The sequence below is a fragment of the Heloderma suspectum genome, chromosome 7 (assembly GCF_057233095.1).
Source record: "Heloderma suspectum isolate Gila_16-S chromosome 7, 16-S_ref, whole genome shotgun sequence".
In the NCBI taxonomy this organism is placed as follows: domain Eukaryota; kingdom Metazoa; phylum Chordata; class Lepidosauria; order Squamata; family Helodermatidae; genus Heloderma; species Heloderma suspectum.
Window position 1 is genome coordinate 30584571 of NC_139464.1, and position 13253 is coordinate 30597823.

At 43.9% G+C, this 13253-nt stretch overlaps 1 protein-coding gene across 1 annotated transcript in view; it reads right to left on the bottom strand.

Annotated features, from left to right (window-relative positions):
• Window positions 1–13253, bottom strand: part of DGKI (diacylglycerol kinase iota) — a 259847-nt gene that overhangs the window by 137747 nt on the left and 108847 nt on the right. The window contains exons 16-20 of the mRNA XM_084811723.1: window positions 13196–13251; window positions 10370–10432; window positions 9596–9669; window positions 8002–8113; window positions 5375–5574 (exon numbers count right to left, since the gene is read on the bottom strand). Of these exons, the coding sequence (XP_084667849.1) occupies window positions 5375–5574; window positions 8002–8113; window positions 9596–9669; window positions 10370–10432; window positions 13196–13251 (505 nt within the window). The remainder of the gene's footprint in view (window positions 1–5374; window positions 5575–8001; window positions 8114–9595; window positions 9670–10369; window positions 10433–13195; window positions 13252–13253) is intronic.

A 13253-nucleotide genomic window follows, 5' to 3' on the forward strand; every position in this document is an offset into this window, starting at 1 on the left:
GAGTGTATCCCCTAATATGAGAGAGAATAGGGCGATGGAACACATCAGTGTGAAAGGAAGCTTTTCTGTTAACTTGGAAAGGAGGAAGAGGAAGATTTGAAGGTTCACTCCATTTATATTAAACGTGGACATGGTCTGCCAATTTAAAAAACCCCATCCCTGCAAATATTATTCCAGACTTTTAAAGATTAAACTAATTTGCTTTAGCAATGTTTGCATGTCTTTTCACATTAGCTTTCTGCAAAAATTTTGTAGATGAAGTTGGAGGAATGTCTGCAGAAGGAAAACATTTTCAGCAAATATTGTAGACTATAGAAAAAAAATCAAATTTATATTGCTTATGGTCACTTTCTATCACCTACTTTCATCTCATGGTAGTAGGTGATAGGAATCTCCTGTGCCAAGGAGGTAAACCTCAACCCAATGCATAGTTCACTTGAACAGGAATACTTGGATTTAAACTAATTTAAGTCACAGTTTGTGGATTATAGCTCCAGTTTTCTAACCAGTGCAAAATAAGCAAGCAATCATATTAGGAAAATGTATATTCTCAGCTCTCCAATCTCTTTCTGCTATGGATATTCCTTGATTCCATATAGATGTGATGCCCTGGCTCACTTAAGGTTGTTTCTGTAGGAGGACATCTATATATTAGGTTAATATTCTCCCACTTGGACATTATATTGTATTTTATTATATAATGCATGGGTCTGAGGGCCAAACTAGACATGAAAGGGCTATCATTGAAGTGCCTGGCCATTCACATATAATATGGAGGGAGAGTGTCTTGCTTTAACCATTTTTTTAAATGGTTGGGCTCAGGCTACTCAATGGACTGCCTTCTCCTCCATGAACTAGACTGTCCATTGCATCCATCATCTGAGGCCTTACTGCATGTCCTATTGCCATGAGAGGGCCAACTGGTTAGGACATGTGACAGGGCCTTCCCTATAGTGGCATCCAGGTGATGGAATTTCCTCCCTCAGAGGCCTGATTGGCATTTACTTTACTGGCATTTAGATGGCCTGTTAAGACCTTTTTATTCCATTGCACCTTCAGTTAATTTTCCCCATTTGTTTGTTGTGTCTCTGCTATATCTTGTGAAGTTTTCTTTTTGTTCTTATTTAATATGGTGGTGGTGGTGGTGGTGATGATGACTGAGTGTATATTGTATACTGTTTTAATTTATATCTTTGAACCAAAAGGTGGGAGAAAAATATATTTTAATTTATTATTACATCAGTAATTAATGCACAGGATGCAAAATGCACATAAATATAAGTGAAATAAAGTGCATAGTGCTTAATCATACATAATGAAGTCAATAATATTTGCATAGCTTAAGCTAATGAGGGCATCTGATCAGGGAAGCTAAGCAGCCCTGGTTAGTACTTGGATGGGAGACCACCTGGGAATCAGGCATCCTGCTTTGAGCAGAGGGTTGGACTTGATGGCCTTGTAGGCCCCTTCCAACCCCATGATTCTATGGCTATGGCTATTTTTAGTATCACATGCAATTCATCACTAAGGATAAAAATATTTCAAATAAATAAGTAAATAGCAAAAGTATGTAGGAGAGGAGTACTGAATCTTACCACCTCCTATGCCTTACCTCTTCACAGCCATTTGCCCAGGGCATGTTTCTACCTTCCTGATACCAGGCATGAACCTGGCTAGAGCAATGGACTGAAGAGGGGTAAAACATGGGATTGGTGGTGGGGGGGAGAGGTTCAGTGCAGGGCCTCACTTTATATGTGAATGTAGAGGACAGGTCAAAATAAGCAGGTGTCTGTCACGCTATCGTGTGTAGTTTGGCACCAAGGGTGTGAGAGAAGGAGGAAGAGTGAGGGAAACTCTGCAGCACTAGGACTTAACTGAACTGCAGCTTCCAGCATTCCAGAAAGGACATCGCTGTAGGAATGAAGGCCAGTGGGGTGGCCATGTGTCCTACTTTACAGGGCACAGTCTTCTCTTTGAAGGGCTCTTCGACCAAGTCGAATTTGAAGATAAAGAACCATCAGAAGGGAGAGCAGAGGGACCTTGACTTGCCTATCTACAGTTAGCACTTAAGCAGCAGGCTGAGCAGGCACCCAGGTTGCCTGGTCACAGTCTTCCCTACTACGGTGGGATGTACTGCATTGTAAACTAGCATAAGCAAATTTCTGATTTGCCTCTTTTTCTGATAAGGCCAGAGGGGTCAGAAGCAGGCTAAGTCCATATAAAGAGAGCTGGCAACTCTCTCTGTAGCTGAAGGTGATTGGAGCCCTTTCTTGGACGAGTGGGTGCTGCAAACCTGTCAGGTCCCTTAGCTGAAGCCGTATCTTCTCTCTCTCTCTCTCTCTCTCTCATCCTTTCTCTCATCCACTCTCTCATCCTCTCTCCTTATTGCTGGATGGTTTCCTAGAGATTATTTGAGATAAGAAAGGGAAGGCAAGGGATGTGAGTTTGGAAACTCACACATCGTAGTGCATGAGCCGAAGGATGGTATCCTTTGTCCAAGACACATCTAGGCACTTTCTACAGGTAATAAGCTGTGTAGACTAGGGATGTATGGATGGTGTAAAACCTGTTCCATGTTTCACAGCTTGCGAGGCACCTTTCATTCCATCATCCACCCATCGACGGAATTGAATTTTTTTGTTTCCAAATTTGTGCAAATTCACATTTGCACAAATGAGTGTAAATTCACATTTGCACAAATGTGTGTAAATTCACATTTGCATAAATGTGTGTGTGTGAAAATGCACAAATTCCCCCCATGCACATTTTCATGCTTTGGCCTATGGGGAAAATGTGCATTTTTTGGCTGGGTTTTTTTATTTTTGTGTATTTTTCTATTATGAAATCTGCGCAAAATTCAGTAAAGTTAGAAAAAACACAGTCTGTAAATCTGTGGAATCCTCCTGAGAAGGGAAAAAACGATCTGCTGTGGAATCCATGGATCGGATTCATCAGAATCCAAACTCATTTGGTTCCATTGCAGATTTATCTGACATCCCTAGCATAGACTATGTAATGCCTTTGTACGCCAAGACCTTAAACAAAATAAATGGAAACCAAATGCAGTCACAACCTGTTCAGTAATTGTATTTTCAGATTCTGAATGAGCAATTCACATCATCTTGAGACAGATTCCTATATCCTAGCTCATAATTTAAATCAGTTCCCTTCACTGAGAACAAGCAGGGGGCAATAACTTCCAATATTGTTAAAGGTATCAGCATCTTTGATTCAGGGTAGAACAGGAATCATGTCAAGGGATAAGAGTAACCACCTACTAGGACTCCATATTAGGTGGCAGCAACCCTGATATTGGTTTTATTCTTTAAAAAGAAGAGGGCTTCTGTTATAAGACCTGGCAGACATCAGGAGCAAGCCTGTACCTTGTACACTGAAAACTGACTTGTAGAAAATTGTAGAAGGGTCTGTCTGTTGATCATAGGGATGGCAAGAGAAGTTCCGTTATAACCATCATTAGATAAATCTACAAGGCAACCTTCCCCAGCCTGGTGCCCTCCAATGTGTTGGACTACAACCCCCATCATCCCCAGTTGGCATGGCTGTTGGTTGTGCTGGATGGGAATGCTTGCAGCTGTAATCAGACCTATCTGAAAGGCATCAGGTTGGAGAAGGCTGGCATAAAGTGTAATGGGTGATATACAATGCACTTTTATCACAAGGCTATTCTTGTCCGTTGGGGGGGGCGTCCTGTCATGTTACCCAGGTATCCTGAACCTCTTTATAACAGTGCAGGAGGCTAATCTAAACTTGTCCAAGCTTCTCTCCTTCACACCCCTCCCATCAGCAAAACATGCATAATATTGATTTACCTGACAAGGTTGTTCTACAGGATTATCCGAGATAGAATCATAGAATCATAGGGTTGGAAGGGGCCTACAAGGCCATTGAGTCCAACCCCCTGCTCAATGCAGGAATCCAAGTCAGAGCATCCCTGACAGATGGCTGTCCAGCCTCGTCTTGAACGCCTCCAGTGTGGGAGAGCCCACCACCTCCCTAGATAAAGTATGTGAAGTGCTCTGAACATTCTAGTACGCTATATAATGCTAAGTATAGCATTATTTAAAAGCTTATAATCTTTGAGTTGATTGATAGTAGTTTGAATGAAAGGTAAACATCATTCCCACAAAGAACACCCATGGAAACCTGAAGGGCAAAGCTCTAAAGCCACTTGGTAAACAGAGGGAATAAACTGTAGATGTAGTGCTTGGACAAAATTACACAAAATGTCAAAAGCCAGCAAGTGTTCATGTATCAGGAAAAGTATTACTGAATACCTGGAGAATATGGACATACCCTGAAAATACTTAAGAGAAATTCACAGGGGAAAAATTTGAGGCGGGAAGGACAAATTCATTTTAGCTTTAGTGGAATAGACTGGGGCCATCTACTCTTCTTAGAGAGCATTCCTATGGCCCCTAGACACCGTTGGTGGGGTGGGGCACAGGATAGTTCAGATTCCTGGATCTGAAGTCAGAGACAGTGCTCCAACCTTAGACCCAGGAGTCCGAGCCCCCTGCCCCCTCACAGCCAACTCAGAGATTACCACACTGGCTGCCTCTCCAAGGTCACAAACACAACCTTGGAGACGAGGGAAAGATGGTCGTTCTGTGGGCAGGGAGGGGAGGGGAGGGGATTGGGGAAGCAGGGATATGAGCTCTCCCCACTCGCCCTTCCTCCCCCTCTAGCTAGCTAGCAAAAACACCCATCTAGCAAAATTGCAGAGAGTGAGAAGTGCAGAGATGAAGGCTGCCGTCATGGTCCTCCCGCTCTGGGTAGGATGCCTACCATCCTCAGAATTCAGAAGCTGATGGGCATCCAGATAGGATTGCACCCTTAGAGTGGGATGAACTTTAGGCTATGTTACAGAGTGAGGATTCTGAAACTACCTGGCAAAACAGGGGTGGGGAGCCCCTTTCCTCCTGAAGGCCAAATTCATAAAGCCTCTATATGAAAAATACGTTGTGTTTTATTAAAACTTGCTACACATCAGAATACAGTAGATGTTCCTTAACAGGGGGAGGAACAGCCATGTTCCCAGCTGTCCTGAAACTTAAAATACTGTATTGTGTTCGGAAAAGAATGAGTACTCATGTTGTATCGGGTGGTGTTGATGGAATTATGGGAGGGATCCTGTGCTTGTACAAACTGCTTTGGCATGCTGAGCATGAACAAAGGTGGGATTTGCAGTGAAAGGAAGGGCTATGGCATATTAGTTCAGAGTAGAATTATGGAATACTTTTCAGCGTTGTCCTGCTATGTCCTTAATCCATCACTGACTTTGCTGATCTGGGCTCCTTCTAACACTTCAACTCCACGATTTCCCTGTCCCAAGCAGTACATACAATTAACTCACTCATTGAGTAAAGGCATGGACGTCCTCCTCTTGCTCTTCTGCACCATATTGGCCTGATTCCTCAGGGAGATTTGGATGACGGAGGGAGCCAGACGGCAAGGCTCCCCATCCACTTGCATGGGGATGGACTTGTACGTCAGTAACGTCACCTCCCGGCACTGATGCAGCCTTTCTCCATGACCTCCCACCTGAAGAGCAGCCTTGGCAAGACACAAACGTAGCAAAAAGGAGGGGAAATGTAATATGCAGTAATTGGGCATGGCTAAATGTGCACTGCAATTGGCAGTACCATATGAATTCATGAAAGGCAATAATTGCATTTTGTGTGTCCACACCTACTGACTATTCAAAAAGCAAATGTACAAGGGTTCAATCCTATACATGTTTAGACAGAAAAAAGACAAATCACTCCACACCCAACCCATGAGCCACTCACCGGACCCCCACCATTTACCTGCACCTGTTCGGCTCCCTGTTCAAGCTGGCAGGCAGTCCACAGGTGCCCAGTGAGCAGAACAGCCAGCTGTCTCCTCAGCGAGCCGCCATTTTGTGTAAAAATGGCCGCTTGTTGTTTTACATAAATAGCAGCCATAAAACAGCCATTTATGCAAGATTACAGGCATGAATGGTCTATTCATGCCTGTAATCTTGCGTAAATGGCTGCTGTACAGCCACCATTTATGTAAAACGTCTTTTATGAAAAACAGCAAGCCACCATTTTATGCAAAATAGCGGCTCTCTGAGGAGTCAGGCAGCCTTGCACTGCTCACAAGGTGCCCATGGACTGCCCACTGGCTCAACCAGGGAGCCGAACAAAGCAGGTAACTGGTGGCAGTCTGTGGATGGGAGTCTTGGAAGCTGAGCAGGTGGGAGTTCACCAGACTCCACATATCCCCTCGGACTCCTGTGACATCCGTATGTACAACCCACAGCATTCCCCAGCCACGTGTTTTCCTGAGTTTCAGAGCTAGATAAAGAAATAATAGCTTGGGACCATATTAGTGGGTGGACAAGGCTGAAATCCCCATCCCTGCCTTCCAAAGTCTGAGTGCAGAAAAGGGCAACTAAAATGAACAAGGGGCTGGAGAAACTCCCCTATGAGGGAAGGTTACAACAGCTGGGATTGTTTAGTTTGGAAAAAAGGAGGGTAAGGGGAGAGGTGATAGAGGTGTATACAATTAGGCTTGGTGTGGAGAATGTGGATACAGAGACATTTTTCTCCCTCTCTCATAATACTAGAACCTGGGGTCATTCCACGAAGCTGAGTGGTGGGAGATTCAGGACAGATAAAAGGAAAGGCTTCTTCACATGGTACAGAGTTAAACAATGGAATTCACTACCACAGGGTGTAGTGATGGCCACCAATTTGGATGGTTTTAAAAGGGAGTTAGACAGATTCCTGGAGAAGAAGGCTATCAATGGCTACTAGTCCTGATGGCTTGTGCTACCTCCAGTACCAGAGGTAGCGGTCTATGTACTGGCCTATGCACACCAGTTGCTGGGGAACATGGGCGGGAGGGTGCTGCTGCACTCATGTCCTGTTCATGGGTTTCCTGCAGGCAGCTGGTTGGCCACTGTGTGAACAGAATGCTGGACTAGATGGACCCTTGGTCTGATCCAGCATGGCTTTTCTTATGTTCTTATGTACAGGGGACCTGCACTGGGTATTTACTATTTTTAAAAGTTTGGCCCTTAGAATCACTGAGAAACCAATGATAGGCTTCTAAAATAAAAAAAATGTTTGTGAAATTGCAGTTTCAAAATTCAATATTTGATCAGCTGTGTGGATTAAAAGACAATTAAAAGTGATGAAAGCCTGTGTGCCAGAGAGACATTTAGTTATGGGGAGTTTGCGAGAAAGTTGTACTAATTTGCACCTCCCAGACAGGAACATGGACACAAATACCATCTGCAGTCAGAAATCCATACATTTCCAAGCTTATCATGCATTCCTCACCCCTGCCCCCAGATGTGTGACAACAGGTGAACATTTTAAAAACGTGCAAAGACAAATATGTACATTTTGAAAATGCACACAAACATGCTTTAGTCAATGGGTCCATGCATCCAAAAATGTGTACATTTAAATTTCTATACATTTTAAAACGCGTACATTAATTCATTTATTATGAAAAATGTGTATGAATTTCCATACCGATTTTAAAATAAAATAAAACCACAAGTTCTTATGGGATTGGGACTGTATGAGCTTGACCTAAAAAAAATCCCAGCAAGACCAAGATTGATCGTTCTATCCATCCCTATGGAGAAACCATTGTTCCTTGCAGTATTTGGCTCCTCTTCTTCCCCTTTCCAAAAAATCAGGAAGTAGAGAAGGGGGCAAGAAAGAGCAAAGCAAGGGGAGACACGAGGAATAAAAGTGGGAAGAAGAAGGACTCTGGCCTGCTAACTATTTTTTTCGGGAGCAGGAAGGTGTGGTGGCCAACTGTCACTCTGTCATTTCCTTAAAATGGCACCCTAGCAAATCTAGTAACCAAGCAAGATTCGTACCACATACTCAATTACCATAGGCAACTATATTGCACTTGTTTTATGGAAGTCAGCTCTTCCTCTGATTGTCTGGCAGATGGTTTGGTTGCAGGAAGCAAACCACAAAGAATACTCACCAAGGAGGCCATGGTGAATCCAATGACCTCGATGTAACCATCATCATGCCGCTGGGGTTCAAACTCTCTGTGGTCTCCTGGGTTCCCCCAGGGCATTGTGCCAGCACAATACCTGTAGAAACAGGTCAAGGACATGGAGACATGAGCAAACACTGAGCATAAGGCCCATTGGATCTTTAGCAGCAAAGTAAATCATTGGGCATGTGCATTGCTTTGTTCTCTGCAAATGTATTTCAGATGGTTCTGTAACTATATTCTAATGTCTTCCGTTTATACCAGAGAAGCATCATTTGGGGATGGGATGAGATGGTTGGTTTTCGACCTTGGGGAGGGGCAAAGTTGCATGCTTAGACGTACCCAACATTAACTGTCTGAATAAGAATTGAGAGAGTAAAAAAGGCCTACAACTCCCAGCATGCCCCAACCAGCATGGCTGACTGGGGCATGCTGGGAGTTGTAGGCCTTTTCTCTGTCTAAACATGCATAGGATTGTGCCTTAAAGAATAGAAGAAACCCTTTCTTGTTCGTGGCTGCTGCACCATGTGGCAAAACTCAGAATTCTCCTCCCAATTGCCTCTTATTTATTTATTTACAGAAGATGTATACTGCTCCACATCTAAACAGATTCTGGAGCAATGAACAACAAGAGATAAAATGAACAAATGATAAAAAGAATGAAATATGATATTTAAATTATTATTTTTAAAAAAACAGAGTACCAATAAAACTGAGGTTGGTTAACCAAGGAAGGCTTCCTAGAAAAGAGCTGTTTTCAGGAGGTGCCAAAAACAACCCAGCGTTGGCACCTGCCTGACCTCCAGAGGCAGGGAGTTCCTTGGACAGGAGATACCACACTTAGGCTTCAGTTCTGCATGTCGCTGGAGTACAGCTATGACTCTCAAAATGTGAGTTTGTCTTCTCAAAATGTGAGTTTGTCTTCCAAGTGAGGAAAGGATGAGAGAGAGGTCAGTTGCAACCTGTTCTTTCTTCCCTCCCTCCTAGTGAATTATTTCAATTTGACCTGAAGACAAAGGCTAAATGCACCTCCAGTTCAGTGCAAAAAAAGAGGGCTGTGAGAGCTGCACTTTGAGGTAATTGCTAGGAATCTATTTCTAAGTAGACCAGCTGGTTTATTTCCCAAAATATTTTTGCCTTGCTAGGGTTTCCTCATCCCAAGCAGCTTAAAGATTGCTGCGTATGTATCCAGGCCTTTGGTTGACCTGCCCCAAGTTAGGACCAACAAAAGTGCAACCATGTGTACTATCTTAAGTCATATTCACATGTTGTACTTCTGAACTCTGTACCAGATTCTCTTTGCTTGCTTTTACCAAAAAGGCAAGGTGGTTCTTGGGCAATGAAGGACAACTATAGCCCATTTCAGATGTTCAAAAAGAGCTAAAGAGAATGTGCTTGGGATGGAAGCAGCAGGTTGGCATTTTGGCACCACATATTCACAGTGGCCCCCTGAAGAGCTTGCTACTACAATACTACACACACACACACACACACACACACACTTTAGCCCTTTTGAATGTCTAAAAAAGGCTTCTGGCAGGGCTTGAAAATTCCTAGAACAGAGTAAATAAGTATTTACCTGGGTATGTTTAAAAACACTATACATTGGAATTTCAACTCCTGGATCTTTGAGGTCAGATCTGTGCCATCACACTGCCAAGAGAAAGAGAAAGTGTGTGTGTGTGCATGTGTGGTTGAATGAAAGGAAACACACATATGTTAGGTTCATAATAAAATAAGCATTTCTGAATTTATTTCAATGGCATCTTGACTTAATGAGAAGTGAAAAATAAGAAGAAAGAAGAGAGAAAGAGAAAGACCACATCACACAAAAGGCTCAGATGAAGCAAATGAACATGTTTCTGCTGTATTCCTGACCAAAAAAAAACTTAGGCATGTTGTCATGGCTTGAGCTGAGTGCTGACATAACAACTAGAGGAAAGTATTGTATCTGGTACAGACAGAAACATGGGATGTAAACTGAGCAGATAAACAAAGGACAAACAAGCAGGGAAAGTTAAACTAACCCAGCACTCTATCTAGAAAAGAAGCCACACCTGCTGAAATTATCCCTTTTTTGGCTTTAATTAAAGAAGACAGTGACAGAGAGAGGGGGGAAGAAGAAAGGTAAGAGAGAGAAAAGGGGTGCCCCTTTTAAAATGGACCGATCTAGAACAACACCCCTGGATCCTAGGTTTGAATTAGCATGAGTGAAAAGAGCTTTCCCTGGTCTTCACACGAAGTGTGCAAAACTGACAGTGACAAGTAACACAAACAAGTTTCTAGTCTTGTTTGTACCAACTGCATGTCTCACACATGTCATTAAAAAGTGCAGTCCCTCTCTTATACTCACCACAACTTTCACATGTTTGGATAAATCTCTGGAGCTTCTCTGAAGGAAATCTGAAAAGGCTGCCTAAATTATACAGGAAAAAGAGGAAAGGGGGGTGTTCATCATCTCATCTGAGTTTTCTTTGCATTGCTTCTAGGATCTGGAGTGAAAACAAGGCTTTGCTCAGTGAACTTATCTCACAGAAAGCAACCACACTTCAGTGCACAATTAAGCACTGAAGTTCCTCTCAATATGAATTAATTTTCTTCTGGATTGTATCTCATATTTTCCTATATTGCCACTTACAGAAACAGTTGAGAGCAGACTCTGCCGCTTACTGTTTTGAATTGTCTGACAGCAATACTATGATCCCTGGAAGAGTGTCCCAGGGAACATAGGATTGTTTGGAGGTGTGTGTCGTCCCCCCCCCCGCAAGGCCACAGACACTGCTATGATCTCAGAAGGGGACTCTGAGTTCTGATCCCCCACTCAGCCACCATGGAAAGAACCTCACCAGCTGCTTCCTGAGGTCACAAATGAGGCCTTGGAGGGGGAGAAAAGGGGGTGTTCCAGTTGGTGGGGTGGTGAGGGGAGAGGCTGGAATACAAGAAAGCCTATGGCCTCTCCAGCCCGAGCCATGCCCCCAGCAGTGCACCACCTCTAGACAGGCTCAAAGGGCCATTGAGAGGGAAAAAAGGAAAAAAGTGGACTGAGAGGTGAAAATTGCCTCCATCACTCCTCCTGCCCTGTCAGTAGCAGCCTAGCAGGGTACTGGATACTTGGAAGCCTCTGGGACTAGAGGTTTCCATCTAAGGGGAGTGCAATCCTATGGAGCCCCTTGGATCAGGGTGAAGATAGTAGTATGGGAAATGAGTCCAAAATACTCCAAAAGGATGACCAGTGAACTATTGCCTCCTCCTCCTCCTCCTTATCCGGTAGCATTTTATCCTTTAGCTCTGCCTGTTCCCATCCAGATGTGTTGGACTGTAACTCCCATCATTCCCAGCCAGCAATGGGAGTTACAGTCTAACACATCTGGAGGGCACCAGTGTGGGGAAGGCTGATGTAGCATACCAGTTTGTGGGAAAGGGAATGGAGGCAGAGAGCAAACAATTGTCTCATTGTCATGGGTTTCTTTCAAGGTGGTGGGGCATTTGGCTTGACTTTCCAATGAATTGGTCCCATCAAATAGATCTCTGAGTTCAGCACACATGAAACCAAGGCTCTAGGATGTGCTTGTAATGGTAGAAACTGTAGAATATTTGGAAAGGTAGGGACATTGGTGCAGCTAGGCTCCAAGTGACCAGCCAGAGAGCAGCAGATGATGAGGGGAGGGCATCAGGGCAACAGTTAAAGTTCTAAAGATATAATAGGATCACCCAGGGTGCAAAGCTAGTTAACTGCCCTGGATGCATGCAGAGAAACTTGGGTGCAAACAGGGCTCGCAAGGCTGGGGAATGTTGCTAACAGCCAGGTGGAGCCCAAGAAATTGGCATCTTAACCTGGGTGTCTTGTATATAAAAGTTGAGTACTTCTGAGCATTTTGCATGTCTTTTATGAGCAAGTACAGCAAGGGTCTCCAATCTTTTTGGCTCACATTTGGAATTTTGAAGGAGTATCATGGGTGCTCTCACAAAATGGCTATCATAGGGGGGCTTGCTGTTTCATAAAATAGCTACCATGGTGAGCATATCTGGTCAAAACAACACTCATTTCCCAGAAGGCAAACTGGTGAGACAAAAAGAAAAATAACTTGTCCAAGAACCTATAGTAAGTACAAAGCAGAGGTGGGATCTGAGCTCCCAAACATAATACCAGCCTTTTGAATCCAAATAAAGATAGCACTGGAGGACGCACTTCACTTTGCAGCATGTCAGCCTCCCAGCTATTTTTTTTAATTTTAAAAAAATCTTAAGATATAAAAATCAAGAGAGCTGGGGAGCCTGGTGCATGCCAAAAGAAGTGTCTGTGTGAACTTTGGGACACCATGTTGGAGACCCCAGAAGTAAAGGTTGTTTTGCCAAGCCTTCATTTTGCGGAGTCAGTATTCAGCCACTCACACTAACACTTAGGGATGGCGCAGGTGCCTGATTCCATCCAGGAATCCAGCAGAACCCCCCCGTCCAAGCCCCCAAGGCCCGCTCACCGAGCCCCTGCCCCCACTTGCCCCCTGCCCGCACTCAGTGAGTGGTCTGCACTCACCCTGGCAGCCTCATCAAGATCCACAGTTGCCATTTTTTGAAAAATGAAATGGTGACTGCAAAAATGTGCATATTTGCGTATGTGCAAAAATGCAGATTTTTGCAAAAATGCTCATTCTGCGCATAGGCAGATCTGCGCATTTGCAAAAATGTGCATTTCCACACATACGCAAATATGCGCATTTTGCGATTGCCATATTATTTTTCAAAAATTGTGACTGCAGAGCTCGATGAGGCCGCCAGGGTGAGTGTGGGTTACTTGCCAAGCACAGGAGGGGCTCGAGCATTATCCGGGGACCGGCGAGTAGGGGCAGGGGCTGGGTGGGCACCTGGAGAACCCAGATGGGGGTGGATTTGCACATCCCTACTAACACTTCCAACAGCTTTGCAGGGATGCATGTAGGCATGTTTGACACTGGGTGCTGTCTACATGTCTACCAAAATGAAGGACTTTCATTTGTCAAATAAAGATGCCAAACTGCCTTTATTCTTCCACACCAGATGGAGCACTAAGTGAAAAACGGCAGGTCTTTTTGAGTGGAGATAGGCAAAAGAGTGGTGCTCATGATTCCCAAGAGTTAAAGCAATAAAATAAACAAGCAACCTGTTTACAAGAATAAGCGGGGGGGGGGACATTTCAACTCACCCCAGCATAAAACATTTTATTTCGAAAGCGGCTGTTGAATTTTTCAGGATTTGCTTCT